General features: G+C 38.0%; 1 protein-coding gene across 3 annotated transcripts in view; it reads right to left on the bottom strand.

Annotated features, from left to right (window-relative positions):
- ASXL3 (ASXL transcriptional regulator 3) overlaps positions 1-27,736 on the bottom strand; it is a 136,205-nt gene that overhangs the window by 39,512 nt on the left and 68,957 nt on the right. For 2 of the 3 annotated variants that reach the window (XM_027452167.3, XM_072034642.1), the window contains 3 exons: positions 15,976-16,093; positions 14,923-15,042; positions 10,638-10,801 (listed from right to left, as the gene is read on the bottom strand). In XM_027452167.3, the coding sequence (XP_027307968.3) occupies positions 10,638-10,801; positions 14,923-15,042; positions 15,976-16,093 (402 nt within the window). Of the gene's footprint in view, positions 1-10,637; positions 10,802-14,922; positions 15,043-15,975; positions 16,094-23,533; positions 23,912-24,997; positions 25,639-27,736 lie in introns of those variants that run through there. The other variant, XM_038174564.2, reaches the window with a different exon arrangement.

Here is a 27,736-nt window from a genome sequence, read left to right as displayed (position 1 = left end):
AGTTCTTCGTGGATGGTGAGGGCCACATCCTGCTCCCCGTCCCCTTCCACCAGTTCTGGGTACTGGGTATCCAGAGAGCAACCGGTTTTGCCGCTAAAGACTGAGGCAAAGAAGGCATTAAGCACCTCCGCCTTTTCCTCATCTCTTGTAACTAAGTTTCCCCCTGCATCCAGTAAAGGATGGAGATTCTCCCTAGTCCTCCTTTTTGTGTTGATGTATTTATAAAAGCGTTTTTTGTTATCTTTAACAGCAGTAGCCAGATTGAGCTCCAGATGAGCTTTGGCCTTCCTAATCTTGTCCCTGCACAGCCTCGCTACATCCTTATAGTCCTCCTTAGTGGCCTGCCCAATTTTCCAAAGATTATAAACCCTCTTTTTTCTCCTAAGCTCAAGCCACAATTCTCTGTTGAGCCAGGCTGGTCTTCTTCCCCGCTGGCTCATCTTTGGGCACATGGGGACAGACCGCTCCTGCGCCATTAGGATTTGCCTCTTAAAGAGCGCCCAGCCTTTCTGGACCCCTCTGCCCTTCAGAACCGCCTCCCATGGGACTCCACCAACTAGTGTCCTGAGCAGACTCCACCAACTAGTGTCCTAGAGCTGCTTGCCCAGGACCATATCCAGATGGCTTCTGAAGACCTCCAAGGAGGGAGACTCCACAACAACTCCACAACAACTCTGGGCAACCTTTCCAGGGCTCTGTCACCCTCACAGTCAAGTTTTACCTCACGTTCATAAGAACTTCCCAATGGACTCCCATGTGTCCATTCCTTCTTGTCCTGTTACATCCTCCCATCAGGTATTCATACACACTCATACATCCTCCTGAGCTTTTTCTTCCCTAGGCTGAACAGTCTTAGCTCTCTCAGCATTTCCTTGGAGGATAGAGGCTACAGACCCTTCACCGTCTCAGTGGCCCTTCACTTGAACTCTCCAGCAGCTCCACATCTCTCTTGTACTTGGGAGCCCAGAACTGGATGCCATATACTAGGTGTAGCTTCACCAGTGCTGAGCTAGATCAGATGGTATAACAAACTCCTGTCAAAGTGTCAGCTATGCCACTGGCCTCTTCTCTGATCCTGACCCACAAGTTCTCAACCAGACTGTAATCTACCCCACAGAAGAGCTCCATACGCATACTTTGTTCCTTTACATAGAGTGTAAACTAATCCCCTTGTCTTTCCCGCCTGTCTTTCCTGAAGGGAAGCAAATTTTCATCAATGGTAAAAAAGAAACTGAGACATGTGCAGAGAAATGGCACAGTATAACATTGGAGATGAACAGAAAAAAAATAAAGTGAGGGGGGTGGGGAGTGGAAAATGAATAGTAAAAGAGTTGGTAATTACCAAGTTTAATACAAAATGTTGATTTCAGGTCTGGAGGACACAGATGGTAGGAATGTGAAAGAAGTAATGCAGTTGGAAGCTACAGAACATTTGAAAAAACACTCAGGACTTGCCAAAAACACAGACACAAAAGGATAGCAACTGTTTCTTTGCCTGAAGATAAGGAACATTTAGAGGCTCATCTCAAACACAAGAATGCATACACACATTTACTCACAGAACTATGACATTGAAGAAAAATCTGTCCTTCAATCTCCATGTATTTAAAGCCAACAACAATGGAAGAAATTCTGAGTTTAAAGTAGGGATATGGGAATATAAGAAAATTGCTTCTGAGAAGATGCAACCTTTCACGACCCTTTTGCTGCTGTGGACACAGAATACTAAAGCTGAGAAGTACAAGAATAATAAGATAGATACATTCAACATAAAGGGTTATGGTAGACAGCAACACATGAATCTGACCTAAGAGCTGCTCCCAGAGCAACAAACTCAGCCAGTCTAACTTCATGTTTTAGGTAGATGACATGGAGAAATACTTGCTTATGCTATACCTCTCAACTCATAGCAATACTAATGTAATGCAACTTGAGCGCTAATGTTCACTCTGTGATTTCTCTTCCATAAGTCTCACATTTTAGCAGCAGAGTGACCCAGAATATGGCTAAATTTTATTTAGTCCGGATGATGAAGTTATCAGTCCTTATACATGTAAGTAAAACTCTGTCATTCCCATCTGACCACCAACATAGCACAGACAGTTTGTCCTTGAATGCAAAATGAAAAGACAGATTCTGAAGACAGATGGTGAAAGTAATTCTAAATATTACTTCAGTCCTTTAAAAAACAACCAGACTAAACTTAGAAGTAAAATATTAAAAGACGAAAAAGAAAATATCTACTACCATAGGGATAATTGCTTCAGACAACAAGAGGAGAGGAGAAGAAAAGGAAGAGTCTTTTAAAGAAAGAAACAAAGACCTTTTCCATCTTCACTAAAGCAGGAAATATGCCGAGTAAGACTGAAGAATTGCAAACATATGTTTTCGAAATGAAATGTGACTTGTTAATTTAGACCTTGTCTAAATCAAGAAGACAAGTGGGATAGCTATATTCATTCCAATACACTGTAGTGTCAAGAACAACAATAGAATCCAATCTGGTTGGGCTCAGATGCAAGAAATTAAATGAAGAATTTAAGGAGAATAATGAACCCAGCAAAATGAAAAAGATAAAGCATGTTTTAAAATGAAGCAAAAAGCAAGTAAAATGTAAGGAAAATCAGAATATGCAGCCAAGAGTACCTTCTAACTGCATTCAAATTATGAAAATTTTGACTAAAATTTATTTTTCGGTTACATCCATCGTATGAATACCAATCTCAAGCATGGCAGAACATGTAACAAACAGCAAGTATTTACAAATGCGCAATACACATACACAAAACTTATTTCAGAAAGTAGGCTTGGAGAAAGTAAAAAAAACTATTAAATTACCCAACAATAATGTTGGAGAAGGCACAGAAAAAGCAATATAAAAGCCAGAGTCTACTCTTCTAGCTTCTGATAAAAATAAAAGATTTATGCCTTTGGTCCAGAGAAACAGGAGGCGAGGGGATGTTATATGTAAACATCTAAAATTAGTATATTACTTTGATGTGTCATAAATGAAAATCCTGCATCCTATCCCATTTCTGTAGCCATTAGAAAATTTTGCCTGCCTATGAAAAAAAAAAAAAGGCTGTATGTTCTTCTGGCAGGAGAGAACAAGCTAAAGGAAATCTGAGTTGATGTAACTTACAGACAAAGAATAGTAATATTCTGAAATAATTGGGAAAAAAACCTCAACCTCTTTTTGCCTTCTTTAAACAAGGCAAATATAGTGAATAGAGATGTTGAGTTACAAAGGGAGACAGGCAGGCAGGGAGGGAGGAAGAGACAGAGTTAAAAAGAGAGGGGGAGGGAGAGGGAGAAAGAAAGAGTAAAAAAAAAAAAAAAAAAAAAAGAGGGAGAGCGATTGTAGCAGAAGCACAGATGGATCACTTCTGCTTGCTCATCTTTTCACTGCACGTCCATCCACCACCCTGTTATAAGTCCTCCTCTATCTTCAGACTTGGAATTGCGAGGCATGCTCTGTTTTCCACATAACATCAGTGCAGCCCTACAGTGGCAACACTGGAGGCACTGCAGACCAACTTTATTAGCACTTTGCAAGGAAGGAACAGCTGAAACACTACACCTCGCAGCACTGCAATGCATCCTTAATAGACGTATAATTTGAAGCATGCCAGTCCCTTGTGTCCATATATGTTACCGCTTATGTCCACATTTTAGTTATACCCTCTTTAACACTCATAACACAGCTCGTAGTAAAATGTCTTTTAAAAAATCATTTATGTAAGTACTTCCCTACTGGAAGAGAGTTCAAGGGGAGTTGTTCTATCAATTGTTTTGCCTTTTAAAAGTACTAATAATTCTATCAAATGCAAACAGAACTGTTACAGCACATAAATGTCCTCTTTTTTTCTTCCCTTTTTTTTTTCTTTTTTTTTTTTTTTTTTCCTTTTAAGCACTTAAAGCTGTGCACTGTACTTTATAAAATTTGAAGAGAAGGAGAGGGAAACAACGCTTCATTAGTTTGTATCTGGAGAACAAACATGAGCCCAGGGCCCCTCACACACCAGTAGGAGTCCTGGAAAGAGATATGGCAGAGACAGCCATGGCTCTTGGATTTAGGCTTCCAGCTGGCACGGCACCATTGCTGTGGCCTAGTAGATGGTTTAAGTTGAGCCTTGCATCAGACAAATGCAATTGCAATAGTTCTGCTAACTCCACTGCAATAGTTGTTTGTGAAGGTGAGACATGCTCTAAGTGTGAAAAGAGCTTGTAGCTACAACTTCAGTAGAAAAAATTAGTTCATACTTCTGAAATACAGTGACCAAGCTTACAAAAACAAAACAAAATATGACACAATAAAAAATGTAAAACTCTCTATTTACTTATGTAGAAGCATTGATATTGAGGAGGACCTTGGAGGATTACTGCAAACAAGTGAGCAAGCATTCCATTGCTGCCTCCAACAGAGCAGCCAGATTGCAATGCAATTGCAGTGAGCCCCACTGGACTGCACTAGGGAGGCTAGAGGGGTATTTCTGTAGCTAAAGCAAAGAGGGATGTTGAATTAAAATCCTTCAGCCTTCAATTCATGTAAAGTGAAACTGATGTTTGTTGTTAATTCATGACTGTGAAATGTGCTGATGTATCCATACAGCTGTGTTTAGTAAAAAAAAAAAAAAAAAAGGTATTAACTCCAGCATAAGGACAGAGGGGCCAGCTGGGGGGAAGCAGGCTCTCTGAAGAGAGGTGCTCTCTAGCACAGCTCAGGAATCAGAGCCCCAGGACCTTACTGAAAAGGCAGTTTACATGCTTTGGAATTTCTTCATCCATCCATCCATCCATCCATCCATCCATCCATCCATCCATCCATCCATCCATCCATCCAATAAGATACCTACATTAAAACTACCCTAAAAGCTGTAAAAATAAAGCACATTACAACAATGCTACGCTATCCACATTAACCAAAAAAAACAAAGAAAAAAATGTCAGTTAAAAGGAGACATTTGGCAGAAAATGACCTTCAATTACTACGCACATAGGGATGCCAATTTAACAGCTTTTTAATACACTTACATGCAGAAAACATGTTACATTTCACCTTCTTCCTCAAATGTTTTCCTCTGAACTGAGTGCTTTTGTCATATCCGTAAAACTATTTCAGTGTAAAACTCAAACGTACAGGAACATAATAATAAATATTTAAAAGCTACTGAGTTTTCTGCTGATAGAGAACTGAAAAGGACAGCTAAGAGGTTGCAGTATTAGCAGAAAAGTAAAATAAGGTAACCATTGAGCTACTACTAGACTTTAATAGTAGAGATAGAAATGTAAAAAAAAACAACCTGGGAGTAAATAACACACACAGGACTAATTTCTGCACTGTTTGATTTCCTACAAAGAAAATGCTGGAAAGGTCCAATGGCAAATATCTTAATGCACTGATGAAGTTAAGAAAGTGAACAGGAAGATGGTTACACTGCTACAAGGAAAGAAATATGAAAATAAAGCTCCTCTTCTCTCTTTTAATATAAATCTAATATACAGTAAAACATACACTAGACAGCGTTTATTTAATTCTTTTGAACTCAATGACTAAAATAAATACCAATTGTCAGAATGGGAGATACCAGGCTTCCCTCCTTGTCTTCTATGAATGTATGACATTTTTTGTATTATTCATTACCCTCTCTTCCCTGCAGAACTCAAACTGATGTGTCTGGGAGTAGGAATATTTGGGGCATAACAAAAACAATGTTACTGTCGCTTAAATGATAGGAACAGGTATTAAGCTAAATTAAACTACATGAAAGCAAAGAGGTTTTGAAATGGAATTCTGTGGACAGCTTCCCCACATTTACTTCTAACTATTTTAAATAGAAAAAAGAAAATCACTGGCTGGCATCAACCTGTGCGTTTTTTCACTTCAAGGTGAGAGGGAACCTTTCCAAGTTGATATAATCAACCTGAAGTGCCAGCATCAACCTAAATTGAGTGGGTGAAGACAGAAACCTTGAGCTGACCATGAAATGACAATATGCTATAATGGTATCATGTAACAACAATACTGGCACTGACCCACGAGACAGTAATTATTTAGAGATTCTCTGATTTAGAAACAAAAAAAAAAGAGATTAAGGTGAGTTTTGACCCATTTTAGAATCTTTTCATCTGTAAGTCATGTTTTTCTGTTTAGTAAATTGGCTTACTATAAACCTGAAATACAGTCAATTCTACAATATTACATGGCTTAGGTATTTCCCTGAGAATATTTAAGTTTATAGTTCTGCTTTTAAGTAACTACTTCGACTATCTATAAATTGCAGACTGATTCAGAAAAAGAGAATGCTAAGTTTCTTCCATAAAATAAGTAAAGCTCAGACAGTAAAATTTTTGCCAGGGTATCTTCTGTTGCTATAAAATGCTATTCATGAATAGGTTTGGTCAGGTAGAAGGACACTACAAAGTAACATACTGAGAATTCCTGAAATTCCCAACCTATGTGAGAGGGCAAGGCAGGTGCATACTGTAAGAAGCTCGCAAGAACCCAGTGCTACCAGAAGAGGAAATACAGGAGTTAAAATTTCAAAGATCAGAATTATTTAAGCATTTGTAGGCTCTGTGAAGACATTTTTTTCAGAGCCATCAGGAAAGAACATTTTGTGTAACTCTCTAAGGATGAGCAAAATCACTTAAGCTTTCTGCTACTGTTCAGATAGGGCAGTACTTCATTTCTTGGCAGCTTACTAAATGTACCTACTTGCCTTCCCTTTGCCCATACCCCAGAGTTAAGAGGGGCAATTTGACTCCTCAGCAGCAGCAACATGGGAAGCCGGTGTAGAAAAGATATTGTCAGTTGCCATTCCTTTTCAGCAATCTGCCACACAGACATGTTACTATCCTTGCATGATATTCATTGTTCAATTAATAGTTAGAGATGCTGATGCAACAGAGCATCTAGATACAGACAGAAACTTTCTGCTTTGAAGATAAATATTTGCTGAGAGGTGGTCAGGAAGGCTTCTGTTATACCTACATATCAGATTGATGTATTAATATTAGAAGTAGGTATTTCTCTGAAGGAAATTCCATTGTAGCTGCAGAGCATTCTAATTGGAGCTGATCAGAAAAATTCTTTGCTGGGATTTCTGATAAGTGAAATCTTTTTGCAGGAACTTTGCTTTCTGCATAGATTCTACACCTACATGTTTTATTACTGACAGCTCAGACACCTATTTCTCATGGAGGGATCCCACACGAGGCTTCTGCATCAACTGAGCTTTAAGGTTGTTGAGCCCTTCAAACCGTTTAGGCTGACAAAGAGCTCAAAATCAGGATGTCCAAATTGGAGACATGAAATTCTCTGTATCCAGTGATGTAAAATTCTGGAGTAGCCCACTAAACAGACAAGTCTGGTCATGGCTGCTTCTGTGAACAACATTCACATATTACCTCACACCAAACCCAAATGAAAGCAAATGGAATCCTTGATGAAACATTACTACCATGACTGTCAACATGTTCCAATTTCTTTTTCAGGCATTCTGAATACAGAGAATTACACACAGGCCTCATTGCTACTGAAATAAAATTTAAATTAATATACAAGCTGAAATCAATTTCTCGTACGAATAACTGATGATGTAATTTATCTTGTCTTATGGGAAGAAAAAGACCTTGCACTTCCACTTTGTCAAAAATCTAGATGGAGCAGGAAAAATAATACTGCCAACATAAGCAGAGTTTTTATTATCTTCTTCCATTCTGAGACAACTTTCCTAAAGCTCTTTGCTCCATGTAGCCATAACAGGCTCCCTGACAGCAACTGCAAAACTTGAAAGACAGAGAAAAAACTGAAAACGTTCCCTGTGAAGCTTCTGAATTGAACCTAAACTTTTTTTTGAACATGTTAGTCTAACCAGGGTAGAGAGGAAAGTTATTTATTTATAATTACCACTCATACATACAAAAAAAAGAAAGAAAGCCCCAACTCCCTTAACTAATGGTTTCTAAAAATGCTTATTCAAACTGACATATGCGTGACAAGTTTCAGCTCAGTACGATTTAAGGAGGAGGAGTTATACCGCCCAGAAAAATGGTGTTTATGACAGAAATGACAAAGGATCATTCATCATAGGGCTTTTCTATGTGGAGCAGTAATAAAGCCTAAATGAGACTGCACTTCATTAGTAATTTATTTCACAGATCACTATATATATACAAATAGCATAACTCTATTACATTTTTATGGTGCCATTCATTACAGTACTTCACATACTACATCCACATGACAACACAGAAATGCAGCTCTCTCTGGGGAAGACAGCGGCACTGACTGCAGGGCAGCACACGGAGAGGAAACACACCACAGCCAGAAGAGCAGAAGCAGCAATGTTCACATGAAGCAAGAAAACAACAACAGAAAATAATGAAATTGAATGCTCAGAGACGGGCGGCTAAAACAAGGAATAGTTTTACAGGATTTTTGCTTGACTGATGCCCCGTTTGATTTAGAGAGCACAATTAAAAGAGGAAGACCAAAAGACCCTGGCGTGTCTGGTAAGAACAACTAACATCAGACACCCTCACCAGAACTTCCTGGCTGGAATTTGCTCTTGTCCTCACTTGATCCTTGAGCACCACACTGGTGTTTCCCGCTTACCTTACTTCCACAGGAAGGAAAACTACATCAGTTCAATTGCTTTCATCAGTCTGTATCTAGGATGTTACTCTTTAGGCATAGCAAAGGACACAATCTCAGATATCAAAAAAAGGGATCAAATTCTCTATTACAGCCTTTGCAAAGGGAGAACACTGGGCAGATGATTGCTACTTTACTCCCCACCAGGTAACAATCCTTCAGCTATCACACTTGGAGGCCATACATTTACATTAATCCACCAGAGGTGAAGGAAGACTTCTGCCTTCCAAATGTACCTTAAAATACAGTATGCTGTACAAACCTACAGAATACTGTGAGAAGAACAGAGATAGAAGGACACCTGTACGTGTCGCATGACAACTCTTTTTTGTGACTAGTTCTCCTGGGAAGTAATACTGTCCAATTACATAATGTTGAACCTTTGAAATAACACTTGAAATGTATGCATTATGTAAACGTTTTCTGAAATACTAATTAAAAAGAAACGTATTGCCTTTTAGTGGTGACATAATTAAATTAATTCTCTTGTTTTTCTTGCCAAAATCTGTGCTGTAAGAAACCGATTAAGAAGGGGAATGGCCTGTCAGTTTTAGAGCCTCTGTGTTTTAATAAATTTTCAAGTAAGAAACTTTATAAATAAGGCCACAGTGCCTGCAATTGAATGTCTGAACACTGTAATTTATGATGCTTGGAGAGAAAACATGATTTTAACTAGAAGATATTCAGTAAAAGGTTTTCTGGGCACAAAGTTAAAATCTGTTTTTTGCAGGGGAAAATGTTTTCTTAAAATTCGTCAGTACTGGTTTTGCCCACCACGTGGGAGCTTGAGAATAAATACATTTATATTGTTTCTCCTGAGGTTTTGTTTTTTAATGTTCTCTTACAAATATTCCATTATGAAAGTACGTTATTTTAGTCCATAACATACAGTGTGTAACTGGGTAAGAGGCTGAATAAATGCACATCAATACAATTTTTCATTCTCTTTTTATTATACAATGCTTTCCCTTGTGTTACTGTGGTAGAAGCTACCGAGTAACAGCTTAAGGAATGAATTCATGCCATTTTTCTACTGATTTAAGATCCGGGTTTTAATCACTCTTTTAAGAGACTTGCATCCTCTAGTTAATAAATAAAAAGTGAGATACTGACCATCTGCAAAAAATTCAATGCCCTAATTGGGTAGGTTGCCTAAGAATGTATCTGAAAAAGTACATGAGTAGCCCCCACTGAGATCAGTAACCCTGATTACCCCTGGAAGTCAAACAAATGTGTGACTGAATTTGGTGCTGGCTCTCTGCACTATTTTAACTGCTAGACATGTGGCAAAGATTTCTTCTTGCTCTGGGAAGCCTGCAATCTAAATAACAAATGCACAAAGGACTAAACACTGTAGGAATCTACACAAAGTTGTACTTTTATTTCAATGCTTTTACTCCTCAAATGTTTCTCCATGACATAACTGATTAACAACCAGTATGAGCCAAAAGCAGTGAGCCTAGAACAAGAAGTTCCTTGTAAAAAATATGAACGAGTGAACTTAGTGCACTGGAACTGAGCAGACACATATACAGGCATGTGTAGAAGGGTAGGAGGAGAACAAGCCAACAGAACTAACACTGACCTAGGCATTGCTGGTAGAGTTCCCAGGAAGGTCAAAGATGAAAATATGTAGTAGTCTTGAAGATGAGAAGTTTATTTACAATATTGTAGATATAAAAGAAAGCTAATTAAGAGACTTGACAAGTTTGGAAGATCTGCTGGCCAGTTTCCATTCTGACAAATCAGGGAATAGCAATTTCCAGAAAGAAGGGAAGCAGAATCTGGTTGATGCCGAGGTAAAATTTACACTCATTCTACCTCTAAGAGTTTTACCTAATAAAGTATTTACCTAATGAAGAAATTTTCTTCTTACTCTTTTCTAGAACAATTCCTAGCCAATCAAGACAGCCCATGTAAACACACTTTAAAATAGCCTTGGTAAGAACTTAAAGAAATTTTGCATGCTTCTACTTACCTGCCTGTCTACTTCTGGAAGCAAAAGAAGGAGGTATTGTTGAAAGTGCTGAGGTAAAGAAGCAAAGGTGTGTTTGTTTATTAAAGCCCTCAGGTTGGTGTTCACTAGAATAGATCCTGGTGTTTCTATGTCAATATCCTCAGCTTTGGTCCATTTCAAATGTCCTGGAGTGAATAAACAAGAAATAACTTTAAACATAAATAAAGGATGAGAACAAGAACAATTCCAGTAGTTTAGCTTTTATTGTATAGTATAGCAAGGTCCACAGAAAGAGTACTCTGAGAGAGGTAACATCCTTTTCTAGGTGTGTAACAGCTTCTTTTATATTCCCTGTATTTGTTTCTTGAGCACTTGGTATACTCCAGTCAACATCACAACAGACACATCCTTACTTCCAGTTCAGGAGATCAACTCAACTCAGCAGAAGCAGCGAATTTTCTTGTAATGTCATCAACATAATTCTGTGCATCTATTTCCAAGCAAAAGACTGCTTTACAAGACTGATGCCAATCAATCATTACAGAGAGCTGCTCTTGGGCCTATGCTCTGCATCCACAGAGCACTATGGCCTGCCTAACTCATTCCACCTGCTAGAAACTACCTGTGTGAATAGACTGATCACATAGATGAGAATATTTACAGGGTTAGTTTAGTGTTTGAAAACATGCGTTTCTTAGAATTTTTGCAAGAACTTGTGATCTAAAATGGTAAACACAGAGAAGGCAACAGCAAGAATTACCAGAGGTCTACAAAACAGGGTCTGTGAGGAAAAATAAGACTAAGGTTATGCAGAGGGAAGGGGAAAATATATAGAAGTCTGATGCACAGGGGTAAAGATCAGTGTCTTTTTACTGACCACAGCAGATAGCAAAGGTAATGAGCTTAAACTCCTGCACAGCAAGAAACATTACTGGTAAGATATGGGGAAAATAAAGCTTTTAACCACATATGTCAGGAAGACACCAGATTAAATCCATAGGGAGGAATTGCAATTTCCATCAGTGGAAAACTTTTAAGAGTTTGTAGAGAAATATCTGCCAGGAGTGACAGGTGTATAGCTGATCTTGCCCTGTGACTGACAAACAATTTAGATGACCACTGGATGTCCTGCCTGGCCTCATTTTGATTTATTTCTATGATAATATTACAAGATACCCTATAAAGTCCTTTGAAAAGCAACTAACTAGTGTTGCTTAGGATATATACATACTGCCATAACCCTTTTTGCCTTCCAGTCTTAACATACTGCAATACTCAACACAGAAATGGAAGAAGTGAGGAGCACAGGTGGCCAGAACAACTTTGAGACTTCTAACACTTCCTAGGAAACTCCTCCAGGCTTTGGTTTGTTGTTCTTCCAAATATTTCAATGATGCTACAAAAGGGGTCTTGACTAGGTCATACACAAAATCCTGCAGAATTGCTAAAAAAACAATTGTAGCGAATATTCCACTGCTATCAACACTGATGTTACTCAACATTCACATGGACCTTTGCAGCAAGAACTACAACCGATATGCTCCCCTTCAGTCACAGCCTCCCACAAACATTCTTGCAATTTCCTTTTACTTATTAGCAAACAACAGTAACTGAACTAGACAAGGGTGGCTTTGCATTCAGCATAGGATAACCTTTTCTAACACATATTTTCAACATACTGTATTTCAGTACTGCAAAGACTCCATTACAAACAAATGAATGCCCTGTTAGAAACGACAATTGTGTAGAAGTGCTCATTTTCATGAATGCATCACAGTAAACTGTCCTTACCATCTGTTCCACCCACTAAATATAAATGCAAATAGAACACAATCCCCAAGTGTAACACAAGTAGTATGATGTATCCAAATTTAATGCCTGTATGTATACTCCTTTCTTTAATCAGTACAGAATACACTTCACATTTTTTAAGTAACTCCAAACTGGAGTAATATTTTCCCCAGCTAATGCTTCATATTCTAAGGAAAACCATGCGTATGTAGATGATCAAAACTAAACCAAAATGTATGATTGCAAAGTCAGTAACATCTTACAGTGGTAGATATTTTAATGGCATGAAGAGACCAAGAGAGTAATAGAAACTCAGGCTTAATTCTGTGTGCCAGAGTTACACATTTTCTGATTTATTTGACTGGCTACTTACTTACTTACAGGCTTTTAAGGCAGCTTACCAACTTGTTGAAGAAATATGTATACTGTTCCTAGCATAATAGGTCAGCAGATCACTGTACATAGCCAGCATTGACATGCTCAATCAAACCAAACCAACCAACCAACCAAATACCAAAGGAAAGACAAACAAACAAACAAACAACAACAAAAATATACCACCAGAACAAATTCTCTCTCCTGTATCCTTCCTAGCTTTAGGACCTTTACTGTAGGTCTCAAGTTTGTAGTGAGATTTAGGGAAATGTTTGAGAGTAGCATGGAAAGTAGCCACTCTCTGGAATTTGACCATACGCCTCTACCGCATAGCTACTTGTAACTATGAGGGAGAGAACGTTATGACAGAGCATATGCCAGTGCTTTTCATATTGTTTTTCTACAAAGACAGACATTTTGAATCCTTATGTAGCTGCTACCATAGTCTGGGGAACCACTGGCCAGATCAGAAACAGAATGTGGAAGATGAGAGAGAAACACAAGCTTACAGATTTGGAAAAGAGATTAATCTCCAATATAAAGAATTACCTATGAGAAGTGTGGGAGCACCATGTTTCTACATCAAAGTATGAAAATCAAAATTGGAAAAGGACAGAAATCACTGAACACCTTAAACTTTACACAATGTCCCCTACTTTCCAAAGATTGTGCCCAAAGACTGGAGAATTTATCCTGAAATCCAAAAAAAAAATCTAATGTATTCACTCCATATTTGGCACCAGACGCCATTTTGATGAAATATCTGGGGTTGGGGAAGAACGGATACATTAAATTATGTATCTCAGTTTTACATCTAGAGAAAAGGTACAGGAAATAATCTAAAATTGAACATATCTTTGTGCAGCAAAGTTGTAATACTGAAAGAGTATTTTCAGTTTTGAGTAATGCCATTTGATCAACATAGACACTAGGTATCCATCTGAGATCGATAAATATTCTGCAGGAAGATAATATATAAAAGCAAAATACAATTTCATGGGAGGCTGTGATACAATAAGGTTGCATGAAACAGCTCACCAGGAACTGGCAATAGACTATTTAACAAGCAACCTATGATATTTAGGAAGTAAAATATCTTCAAGCTATTTTACAGAATTGTTATATATAAAAATAGAACTAGGTCAGGTCATTAATAAAGAAAAACAATCTTATCACCACAAAAACAGACATTAAATATTTTTTAGGATTATCCAGCTACTATGAAAAGCTTGTTTGCTAATTTCCCCAATATGGCCACATAGCAAAAATATTTCTCTAAATGATTCAGCAGTCTGCTGAATGCAAAGGTCCTTTGTAAAGATAAAGAAACAGTTATGTAATTATTCTACTTTACTTTAGCTGAGACAAGAGTCTTAGTGAATACTACTGTTTCTGTTCCTTAGGGAACATTTCCAATTATGTTTCATGCAGAGCAGAAAAATCTGCCTATCACATGGAGCTATTGAGAATTTTCTCTTTGCATCTCTTCAGAGAAAATTCTGCATTAATTACAGATCAACATCCATGGATCTTACTAAAAACATGGAAAATAAGAACCAGAAACTATATCTACCACCTCAAGAGATGTAGCTTCAAAAATAATTAAGGATCCAGCTGAAGAAACAAATCAACCAAAGAATCAGAATCAATCAAAAATGATGTACCAAATCTCTATAGGACATGGAATAATGCAAGTGAGGAAAAGAGGGTTAACTTCTAATAGGACAGATATGTAAGAAAAGATGCTATTCTCTTTGGGATTAAGTGTGTATTAGACTGCAAGCAAATTTAACAGGAAGAAAGAATATTTGCTAACCCACCCCTTGCCATCCACCCAAAAATCATAATGCAGCAATCAGAAGCCAACTGCTAAATGACCTCTCTGTCTGCAGTTGGTTAGGTCTGTCAAATTTAAAAAGCAACTACAGAAAAGCATTCTGGGAAGAAAAAAAAAAAAAAAAGCCTATGGATTTTACAGGTAGCCAGAAAGAAAGATACCTTCTTGAGAACGGGTCAACTTTTAAGTTTGAGAAAGGGACATATATAAACCAGCAAAATACAACTTTTAAATAGAACACTGAGTTTACAAACATCTCAACATTAAGATAACAAATAAGATATTTATTCTACTCTTACTCACCTAAACCAGATTTTTTTAACCTCTTTAAGTGCTGGCTTGTTTGTTTCCCAGTTGGAGACTTTTGCCCATGTTTCATCTCTTTATCAGAACCATCTGCTTCACCATTTTTAGATTCAGATCCTTAGGAAAAAATAAAACACCCAAAACATGACACTGATGCACTTGCACCACCAGCCCCCCCTTCTCCCCCTTCCCCCTCCGTAAACAAAGCAAAAATAGGATTAAAAAAAATTGACATCTAGTTGCTCAAAGGCAACACACCTTTCTGGTCACAATACAATTTCTCATCATCAGAGGAAATGGAAGAAAAAGATCAATAAATCAATTAAGTGCCAAAAACTAAAGTTTACTGAATACTACAGTCAATAAAAATGTTCACTGATCTAATAAAAATAATGTTCTCCTATAATGCACAAGAGATATCTTTAAAAATATTTTAACCCCAAGTTATAGGGCAGTAAAGCAATTTAAAGGTAAAAAAAGATCATTTTTCTGTGAAGTAACACTTACAGAAGAGAGATGCCTGGAAATACAATTGTCAATTTGTGTTAAACACAGACATAGAAATCGCTTAAAATAAAGAAACTTAACAACCAGAACTAAAGGTCAAGGTTATGCTGTGGTGATAAGAACAGCACCAGAACAAGAAAAGCTAACAAAAGGATCCTAGTATTGCAACACAGAATTGAGAGACAAATTCACATTCGTAAAGAAGCTTGCCTTTTTTTCCCCCTCTCCTTTTTATGGCATTGAATACCAGCATGTGGTCCTCCATTAGAGTTCCAGAGCCAAACAAAATGTTACTTTGCATTCCTTTAAAGCTGCTGCTATTATCAATTGCCATTTTACTGTGTGCCTTCAGTTCTTTATTAAAATTAAAGAAAAATCCCTGTCCTTGCGTCACAGATTTTATAAGGAAATAAAGATGTTAAACAAAGCCTCCAAGTGGAAACATCATTTTCAGCAGTCCCTAGTTCTGCACGCTACACATCTGACTCAGAGGAAGGCTCTGTGACTAGCACTGATCTTGCAAATAGTCCTTTAGCTATTTACCTGAAGGTGAATCCGACTGCTCATCAGACACCTTTAATGGTGTCAAAACAACACGAGGAACAGTCTTGTTTACCATCATTGAGACTCCATTTCTTCTTTTCTGCTGTTGTCTTAAAGCCTACAAAAATGATAACAAAACATAAAAATGTAACAAAAACACTGCTTGTAAGTGAATTACATGAGACATTTCTCTACCATTACACTGAATCTCTTAAAATAAGCATAATTTACATAGCTACTGACTTGCCAGACTTCACACTCGTCCCCTTTATGTCATTTTCCTTTAAAACATAAAATCAGGCTTTTGGTTATAAAGAGAAAGAAGATGCACCTTAGATCATTTTCCAATACAGTTTTGACAACAAAGAAGCACATAACTGTTTGCTCTACCTTAACAGCACAACATGATAACCCATGGAATGTGAAACTAAGACTTCCAAGTAAAAAAAACGTAAAATAAATGTTTCAAAACCAGAATAAAAATATATATGTCTGCACATCTCTCGCAGGTGCATCCTCTCCAGTATACTGCTCAGTCAATCAAGTTAACACAGAGTGTCATCAGTATGTACAGCATGTAAGGACTACAGTATTGATGCACTCACTCAGCCGTGAGTAGTGCTGCACAAAATCACTGAACATGGCAGGAATCATTTATTTTTGTGAAGGGAATCAGTCCTAATCTTGGAAACCTTGCAGCACTTGGCTTCTGCCTGCTTGACTTTGGGCATTAACCTTCAGAACACGAACATGATGGTGTTCTGGCAAATCTCGGGAAAAATGATACAAGAATAAATCTCTACAAATGGGAGTGCTTTGTGTTTCATAAATGGATTGACTACAGGGTTGATAATGTAATACCAAATATTTAAAGGTTAGAAATAACAAATACCTGCCAGATTGTTTTACGTGGAAAATGATACCTCATTCAAAAGATCTTAAAATATACAAATATGAATGCTTGTCTATTAATACACTTGCAAGCATTAAAATTCTGGAATTAATCAGAATGGGCTGGGCTTAATACCGATCTCTTCTATCCTCCCATTTTCCTCCAGTCTTACTCTGCACTCTCTTTTTATAACTGCGATTTGTGTTACGATCTTGGGGGGGGAGGGAGGGGATTTATTAAAGTAATACTATATCAACAAGGAACATATCTGAAACAAATTATTCCTGCAGTTTTATGAGCATGAATGACTTATGACTTAGAAGGTTAAAATCTGTAACTTCAATTAATCTGCAATATCTTTCCAAAATGTTCAGCTAAAAAATAATAATAATAATAAAAAAAAAGATTCCTGAAAAAAGAAATCAATATCACTCTATTCTTCTAAATAACACACTATACAACATAAAATACACCAAACCACATAAAAGCTGTTTCATTGATTAACCCCTTTTATAGTACACTTCTTAAAAGACACATAAGCACTGTGCAATAAAAAGCAAATTACAACACTCAAAATCAAACAAAGAGAAGAAGCTGGTCAGATCTGCACTGAACCAAAGACGCAAGCAGAAAGCAATAAAGAACAGCCTATACTTCAAACAATTCTGAGACAGAAAATTCACACTGGTATTGGGCAAGGACAGCCAGACTCATGGACACAAAATTCAAAAACATTAAAAATTCTCAAGTAGTAAATTCCCCCCACAGATTCCAAAAACGTACCCCAGTGCACAGTCCTGCCAAGCTAGGTGTCAAACCAGGTGACCCTTGTTCAACAGTAATGCCACTTAGAGCGTAACAAATATTCTACTAAAAATTAAGTGAAAAGACAGCCAATGCTCTAATAACAATATTCTGGTATAACCACAGCCCAGTCATTGTATTGTTGCCCCATGGCCTGATTTACATGATGAAGAACAAAGAGAAAATCATCCATCCTCTGTGACATCCTCCCTAGACAAATGAGTAAGTGCCCACACAATGCCCCATGTTCTCCTCCAGCCTCCTTCTGGTCTTTCAAGACAACTTCCACCTCTACCAAGGACCACAACCTCATTGCCAGCATCTTAGGGAAGCACCACTTTAATGATTTATACCACCACTGTGACAAAAGTAGATCCCTTGCAAAGCCTCGCAGCCACTTATCCGTGCTTTAGACCCAATTGCCATGAAGGAGGGGGAGCAGGACGTGGCACACCTCCATCGTGACAGGCAGGCCGCACTTGTCCGCCCCAGGTGACGCACTCGCTGCCGGACCCAGTGATTGCCAAGCAAATCTCTCACTTACCTTCTCTCAAGTTGTGGGAAGGCCATGTCTTGGCACTTCCAGGCAGCATGCTGTGCTCGTGTGGCTGTACAGAACCAAACTACCCATCCCACCATGTCTTGGGTGAGCCCCAAGAGCCACAAAGGCAAGAAAAACGGTGGAGAGCAGGCGGATGCTGCTACCAGAACCATTCACATTGCGGCACAGCCCACTGCTGCGCTAGGGGCTAAGAACCTCAACATGAGAGACTGATGCACAAACCTTAAATATGATGTTTCCCTTTGATATATATTTGCTTTTTAGGGTTTCCTTTTTCCCCTAACATTCATTTTTTTACTGCCTCCTCCATGTCCACAAAGCAGGGCCCATAGTTAAGTTCAGCTCTGTACAGGATGACCCAAGCTGGCAGAATAGACACATACACATGGACAGACAAAAGTCATGTTGTATAATGGCAAAAAAAAGTGAAAACTATGTGAACATGAAAATCTAAGTCAAAGTTTTATCACAAAATGCCAACAAATTATGCTGTGCCTAGAGAAGATGATAATAATCATCCCTATGCCTCTCTATCTTTCCATTTGTCAAAGGAAAGATATGAGGCAGAAGAGCAGAGTATTGAAGCATCAAGTAAATGATCTAACATTTGACATGTATGGTAAAGAGATGACTGAGATTTTGCCCAGTCATTCTGTTTAGTGGGAGAAATTATTCCTAGAAATTATTCCTAGCTAATCACAATTTTTTTTTTTTTTGGTATCTTTATTTTGGATGTAAAGCTGCAGGGTCCTAATTTGATGCTAGACAAGTCTTTTCATGAAAACAAAACACCAAGAGCAAGCCAGTATATGGAGAAGATGCAGACTGAAGTCTAGTTTCTAGTAAAGCCAAACACCAGAAGGAGTTAAGTATAAACCAAGGACATTGTGTGCAGTCTCTGCTGAGGACGAATATATAACTGCTCTACACTTCGCCTGAGGGATATTAATTTTAGGATACAAGACTACTGTAGGATAAGACAAGAATCTTGTATCCCAAGATTAATTCTACTTAGCTTGGAAGTCAATGGGATTACTCAGAGTGAAACACACACCAAATGCTTTGCTATATTGAGCCTTCAGTGTACCAAACTAATTTAGTGCTTTCCTTGTCTCCACAATCAGATAAATCTCTAGCTTTAGCTCTTCTGGTGAAGGGAATAAACACAAAGTAGATGAGTAAAATTTGTAACTACCACTGAGGAAAATGAGAAATTTTATGACTTATTCCAAAGAAAAATGGTTCCAGATCTCATTGTAGAAACAGAAACAGTAACTAACACAAACTACACCAGCATCTTTTACTGACACAACATTTTGCAGCTCATCTATATTTAGAGATAAATGACCTCTTAGCTGAACTGCCCATGGATCTGCAAGAAAGAGCCAATAACTACCAAATGATAAGGTGTCACTTTTACTATTGAAAGTAAGATAGAAACATATAGAGCATGTATGATAGCTTACATAATAAATATTTGTCTTTAATGAGATGAAACTCTGTTTACTTTTCAAATTTATTCAACCACTTCGTGCTAAATGCTTCAGTTAAAAAAAAAAAAAAAAGCTGTGAGATGTAAATTCCTAGAACAGATCACTGTTAAAGCAGTCTGTAGAACATTCCTGTCGTCCTATCTGTATGGCACATAAATAAAACAGGAGAAAAGGAAAATGAAATGTCATGTGGTATACAAGTTAAACATTAAAATCTCCACCAAAATATAGTACTTACATACAGCTTTTCACAAGCAGATTTGCAAAGGACATCTGTGAATCTCTTGTACATAATGAGTATGGAGAATTCCCAATATTCCCATTCATAAAACAGAACCTGTGACCATCTGTTGAATAACACTGCCACGGTCATTATACAGGGGTTGGCATAATTAATTTGTTTAATAAAATTATTTTATTGCCAAAAACCTATTAATCCACTTTCATTCAAAGAACTCAACATAACATGAAAAAAAAAAAAAAAAGTTTTAAGAAAACACAAACTTGAAAGATACATGCCAAAAGAAAAACATCATGCAATTAACAGTGATATTCTAATTCCAAGATGGTTTTCATAAACAGGTTACAAGAGCAGATCTCCTCATTTTTGGGAAGTTTATGCCCCCGCTGGAGTGTAGCAGTGCATTGGAGGGCTCATGAATGCCATTATCTGTTCTTAAGAACAATCTTTTCATATATAGTTGATTTTGACATAGGAAAGACTTTTCCACCCATGTGACAAAATGGTGGACTCTCTTCAATAATAAATAAATAAATAAATAAAAGTCTTTCCTGAACTAGGAATGAAAGGAAACAATATAGACTGAAAGGCAACTGAAGAGGGGGGAAAAATACACCCCCAAAAGAGCCCCAGAAGCAAAATGTCAGGCATTATGTTTTCATTTTACTGCTGCTTAGGATTTTTTTTAAACTTTTCTTTCCCACATCTTCTCAAATCATAATGAAAAAACGCAGCATACAGATAAACCATTAATGCAGAAAACTACTTTCATTTGAGCTTAAATGCATGACATGCTGAGAATGTTAAAAATTAAGTTATTAACAACAAAGATATGTAACACTTGGCTGCATTAAGCAACATAGTCCCAGATTTCTATTTGTTCCATAAATGTCAGGTCTACATTCTGAAACTCGTATCATGAAACATAACCTTTGAAATTTCACACATTATGGATCAGAAACACAAAGCTATAGAAGTCTTGCATTCTGCCATGTAAAAAACACAAGCTATGATACACTGAGAAAAGTCTATTGCACAAAATAAATAACAACTCTACATTATGGTCATGGATCCTGAATTGGCAAGGATGAAACGAATTTATAGTTTATCACTGATTCACTTAACACCACCATAAAATTCACTCTTTGTCCTCTCTTTCACCCTCATTTTGTTAGTAAAATTAAGACAGACTTTAATTCCCACATCTCTCTTAAATTAAAATCTCAGTGGCAACCTGTTTCATGGATACACAGAGCAGTTAAAATAAAACAGCAAGCACCACAAATCATGAAGAGTAAACACATTGATTCTATAACATTATTATTCTTGCAATGCCACCACTTTGTATAGTAAACATATATTAAAAGCAGTTATAAGCATGCAAATGTATGATTAAAACAATAATAAAGATCTCTCATGGAAGCTACTGCAAAATACAAAGTGTCATTCCTAAAGCACAGAATAGATTAGTACACTTCCAGCAAGACTCATATACCAAACCCAGCCAGACTCATACACCAAACATAACAGCACTGGTGCTAAGTGTACACAACTGAACAGTTGGAGATGAAAAGCAGTGGCAGAATAACTGGAAGTTTGGAGACCTAGGTTTTATTTTCAAATTCTTTTAATCACTTTTAGAATAAGTGTCTATGCTTGTCCAATACAATCCTCCTACCCCGTGACACTTCTTTTTTGGAATAGAAGTAATTTCTTGCCACATATTTGTTCTTTAGGTCCCAATAGTGGTCAGTCTTTACATACAGTTATAGTACACATTAACAACTGAATATTTTTTCTGTGTATTAACCAACAGTGAAGTAAAGTGCTTGGCCATCTGTATGTAGTGCAGAGAGAATACGTGCATTTCTGTGCATGTCCCTACACCTGCAAGCCATTACCATCTTCTATAGGGGTACAATAACAAACACATTCACAGCTACCACTGCTGCATATCACAATCAACTGCAAAGTGTACATTTTTTTTTGTTTTGCTTTCCCAACCACAGTACCAAACGAGAAGGACAAAAGTGCACAATGTGTTCAATGCCTGTTCTGACTTGCATGTGAATGGGAATGACGATGGCACATGCATTGACTCAATGACACTTTTTTTCCGAAGAGAAAAGCATGCTTAAAAAATAAACAAAATCATGTATTATACTAGTAACAACTATCAGCTGAAAGGTGCTTTATGGGAAAGCCTGTTTCTTTGCACAACAAACACATATAGCGAAGAAAACAGTTTGCATAAAGCAGTTAAAAAACAAAATAAAAACCGCAACATCCATAGAAAATTTTGAAACAATTATCAATGTTTTCTTTCAGGTCAAATTTACAAATATACTCTTGCAAAAGGTGCAAAATATAGTGAGGGGACTACAAGGCCATCCTACCATTCTCCTGACAAAAACATCCTCTCGCACTACCTCTCAATGAGACAGGCACCAATTTACATTGGACCAATGTAAGCAGCTAAACTGTAATGTCTTTATGCCAGACATTCCTACTCCAGCCTGCATTCTACATGCCCTATACCCTGAGTACACAGTCTGCTGGGGACCTACCCAAAAGTTCCTATAAAAGCACTGGTACATCACTGCTTGTCAGCATTTTCAGAGGCCTGAAGATTTGTGTGCCATTGCAACTCCTGTCTTTCCCTGAAAAGGCCAACCATTGCACTTCAAAAATTGAGGCCAGATTCATTTCCTCCTGGGTCTATGTTATGTTATAGAACATTCAAATCAAAAGCTGTTCTTTACATACGGCCCAGCGGAAGATACTCACTTAGAGACTCATTGCCAGTGTATGGAAAAATCATGCAACATCATTAGAAAAGCTTGACTACTGTGCCCAGTACCCAACAAAATGCGAGTCTCATCTACAGTGACGGCAGTTGTCATTAGGACAGTAGTTATGACCAATCCATCTTAAATAGTACCCTAAGTTACTTAAAATAAATGTTATCAGAAAAGTGAACTGCTTATAACTTGAGCACTGCCATCAGCTTGGATGACTGAGACTTGGGACAAGAAACAGCAGCTACATACCAGAACTACGCATGAATTTTCAACATGTATTTGGGAAGAAGATTCCACTATGTAGGGGTGGTAAATGTAACCAAAATTAACGTTCACGGGCATATTTTAGGTGAGGGGCTCTGTCCTACAGTGAAGTAGAGTGAGCAACAATGCTTCAACATGGTAGTGATATAAAGTTGCTTTAAAATTCTTAAATATTTCTCAGAGTGATGAATTCTGAAAACCACATTTATTAAAACAGAAAACATGCAGGACAGCTGCAAAAAGCATGCTATGCAAACAACCCCACAGGGAAAACAAGCAGAATGCCCCAGCAACTGGGAGTTAATTACTAAAAAGCGGTACAAAAAGAATACAGGGATCACGTGGATTCCTGCCCCTTCCTTTCCATCACAAGTAAGGGCTGAGGACCATGGAGATGACCCAGAAGAAAGTCCCATATACACTGTGTTGTGTCTTACCAAAGCACTGTGTTGAGCAGCTGGTACATGCTGCCCATGCATAGGGACCTTTAGAGGGACATACCGTGCAGCCTGCCTTCGGGCAATGCATGTACTCCCTGAAGAGCTCCTGCTGGAACTCTTGCTCTTCCAGCTTCTTTTCCCCATTATGCAGTCTCCCTGCCATAGTTTCTCTGTCCTCTTCCCTAGACTTGTCTTGGCAATCAGAAAATCAGTTTAGTTTATCATCTTCAAAATTCCATTTTCCTGAACGCATTTTGTAAATTCCACTGTCCCTTCCCATGTCTCTCTAGTAGTCAAAAAGCAACATGTTTTTCTTGTTTTCCATTTGTTGACAGGAAAATTTGTCAAGAATCGTCACTTATGTTGCCAGACATCTGATCAAATGCTTCAGCTAGGGAGCCAGAATTCTCCAATTGTGTCCTTGGTAAATCTGTAGTATCTGAAATGAAACATAGGAAAATGGTTAACACAGACACTGAGACAGTGCAACAAACTCTCTATTACCAAGGAATTCAGTACAAGAAATCTCTCTCAGTTCACACTGGAATTTCAAAGACTTTCAGGAAGACACCCGGTGCTCAAACTCTTTGTGATCAGGACAAAATCATAACGATCTCCTCTGTCATCTTTATTTCTTCAGGGGAGGAGAAAGGAAAGGAGGGCAGGCAAATATATCAGGCTTGCATCACAACATATGAGTGAATAGTTCTTCAGTGAGTCAAAGGACAGACACCACAGACAGACTCATACTGGATTACTTTCCAAGGACAGCAAAATGCTTCAGGATAACTTGTATTCAAGGCTGTATTCAAGGAGAGAAGTCCTAACAGAATGAGTGTGGAGGGAGCAAGACTGGTGAGTTTGCTCTTGTTCTTCTCCCAAAGCAAGATAAGCGGTGTGCCTGAGGTGAAGAAAGGAAAGCAAATCCACACCAGCACCAAGGGAGTTCAGGATTCTACCACCAGTGCCAACCTAGGCACTTGGATGCCTGTGTCCTTAAAAAAACAAACAAACAAACAAATGAACAAAAACCTGATAAACTAGTCCTGTGAATTTGGGCAAATCAGGGCTAAATTACACTGTTTGCCATTCTGCTCTGAAATTTAGTTTTCTGTTGCTCCAGAAAGACTGTAGATTTGTTTCTAATGATAATAATTATGGATGTGCTTGAAAATTCAGCCTGAAACGTTATTTGGAGCTTTACAGGTCTCATGTACTGTAATTCAGGAGCAATACATGAGCCAAACTGCAACTTCCCCCATAGCTCTCTTACTGCTTGGGGCCTGACAGCATCCAATGTTAAAAAAAAAAAAAAAAAAAAAAAGGAAAAAAAAGAAAAAGGGCATACAGTTGCCACTTTTGCTGTAAGAACAAATTATATGGATGGGTGCTTCCTTCTTCATGAAAAACTGCATCTACCCACTTTATGAATAAAATAGTGGCACATATTACGAACCCAGCCACCAAGCATGCAGACAAAGCCCAAAGTTAAGAAAAACAAAACAAAGCAGCAGCAGTAACATACCTTGTGTAGATTCCCTTATTTCCTGAGCTTCTCTCCTCCCAAACCCACTTGGCTGCTGTCTCTGGAGTTCTGTCTCTACAAAGAGATCTGGATGCCCAGCACAGTCTCAGACATGTCCTGGTCTGTATTCAGATTCTGAGTCTGAATGAAGTATCCTTCTCTTCTCCCAACAGAAAATTTATGGGTACCCTTCTTGGTGCTGATTCCAAAGTGCCAAAAGTGAGGCAGGATTTTCTTCCATGTCTGGGAGGTCTAATATCATCCCAGACATCGTTATATCGCATCTTCAAGTTCTTTATCCTCTCTTGGATACTGCCCCAGGAACCAACTGGCACACTGATGGACAAGGTGCTCTTATACTTGGCTATCAGAGTCCAACAGACACTAACACCACCTCAATGTCCTGGATATTCACACATGCTCAGTGTTACCTACTTGAGGCCAGTTTGCAGGTATGATCGTTTCTTCTGAGAAATGTTCCAAGAACATCTTGATAGATACAGACAAATCTGTACATAGCGAAGACTTCCAAAAAAGTATCACCTCAAGTCAATGGAACAGAAACTGGACCAGAGAGGAGCATGGTAGACACTACGCCATGATTTGATGTCCATACTTGAGTTAGCCTTGTCCAGAGCAAGAATAATTCACACAGTAGTGTGATCATGTACCACTGTTAGCAGATGCAGATGTAGTTCAGTACTTTCCTGGTAAGAGGTCCTGACATGGGTCTGCATGCCAAAATTCTCAAGTGTGAAAATGAGGTAAGTCAGTGTGGAACTGATCAGTACTGATGGGAAATCAGTGCGTGACAGCGTGCCATAAACCCCTCTTTCAATGGTACTAGATAAGCAGCAGCTGGGCACGCATACCCAAGCACTTCCAACAGCAAAAGGGAAACAGAAATCTTTAAAATCTGCCACCAGAAAGACAAGCATAAAAGGCAGCTCTACACCACAGACTCTTTTGTCTAAGCCCTCATGAGTGGGAACTATTTTGTTGGACTTTACACTCATACTATTCAGGAACAAAACTGAAACTTCCTCAAAAACCAAAAAAGTAACATGAAATACACTCGGTGAAACATTCAATCTTTCTCCCAGCAAAATGATATGATGGAAGGTCATGAAGCTAGAAAGTTGCCAGACTAGAACAGCAGCCCAATCTTTCAAGGTGAGGAAATAGGGTCAGAACTGTGAAGCAGACCTTTTGAGAGTTCACTGGAACTGCAAACCTCCCTGGCCCTTGCAAAGTACCCTGGATCCCTGCTACCTGAGAGAAGTCAAGACCAATAGCCTGGGCTCAGAAAATGCCCTGTCATCCAATCTACTAGAATAAGGTTAAGAAATGCAATGTTGTGACTAATTTGATTCTTGAGAGCATCCTAAAATGTTACAAGGAAACGTGAGATTGCTCTTTGCAATCTAAACCCAGTAATACCTATAGAATTCATTAAAAATCACACCATACGTAAATCCAACATAACACTTGAAAGAGAATGGCATATGACTGGAGTGGCTAATAAGTAGACAGAGAAAATCTGCTAATTCTAGTTCTGATCTTCAAGCAATACTTCACATTATCGGCTTGCCTCTCACTTTAATTTTAATGGACAACAAAACAAAAACACACAAAATCAAGCTATTCAAAACTTACTGTTTTTAAATAAGTTGAGTTGGAAAGTGGTTGAAAGACTACCTTGTCAGTTTTCTTTCTGTGAAGACTGTTAAGTAATAGAAAAAATACAATAGCTAGGGAAGACTGCTTTCTGACATTTATAAAGTATATATATATGTTTATACATTACAAACACTTCTTGCTGAGAGTATGCTGATGGCTCATCTTCTGTCACTTTAGCACAGAACTGGTAAGTTAGCAGCAGTTGGAGGAGCACTGAATCCAACTGTATGCAGTTTTTTGTGTATTCAAAAGGTAGTACAGGCACTTCTTTGTACAAATTTTATGTGTTATGTGCATTCATAAAAGCAATAGAAAGATTGCGAAGTGAAAGAAAATCACTGTTGAAGTTTTTTCTCCTCTGCTGCAATATCAAATTAAATCAAATCTGCAGCATGCATATGGCAGTAGCCAACACCTGAAGCTTTCGAGAAAAATTAAAACAAAGGAAAAACCCTCTAGCACTCTGCAATACAATTGTACATTTGTCTAATACTGTACATACAGAAAACATTTTACTGATAGGTGTAATAATCTCATACTCTGAAGTACAAGATCTAATTACCATTAACTTAATTAAAACTGATTTCTTTCTATTGATTACTTAACTTTCCAATTCTGCTCTAACCCTACTGCCTTAGGGAATGTTTTCAAAGATTTCCATCAATGTTATGACTTTTTATATTAATTAAGCTATTTTGATTAGTTTGCCCTTTTAAAAACTATTCTCAGTGCCATATATCTGCTAAGTGACAAATGACAGAGTTTAAACAGCTTACACATGTTCAAACACTCATAGCTTTGCTTTTTTTCCTCCTTTCCCTTCCCCTGCTCCCTCCACACCTCAGAAAGTTTACATATTATAAAAGATCTATACAGAAGTTTCCAAAAAGTTGCGTGCCTTTCTCTGAACTACCCAAACAGCTAGAGAGCTGCTTTGTGCACTGCCCCTGAGCAAGCAGTTGTGAGACCCCAATCTAAGAATCCTCCCCAGTCCTCAAAACCCGCCAGTAAAAGATAACCTTATACGAACGATAAAGGTCTATTAATTTTACTGGATGT

Source organism: Anas platyrhynchos, chromosome 2 (assembly GCF_047663525.1).
Source record: "Anas platyrhynchos isolate ZD024472 breed Pekin duck chromosome 2, IASCAAS_PekinDuck_T2T, whole genome shotgun sequence".
Taxonomy (NCBI): Eukaryota; Metazoa; Chordata; class Aves; order Anseriformes; family Anatidae; genus Anas; species Anas platyrhynchos.
The sequence above is the reverse complement of the archived record's forward strand: the minus strand, read 5'-3'. Positions and strand labels throughout refer to the sequence as shown.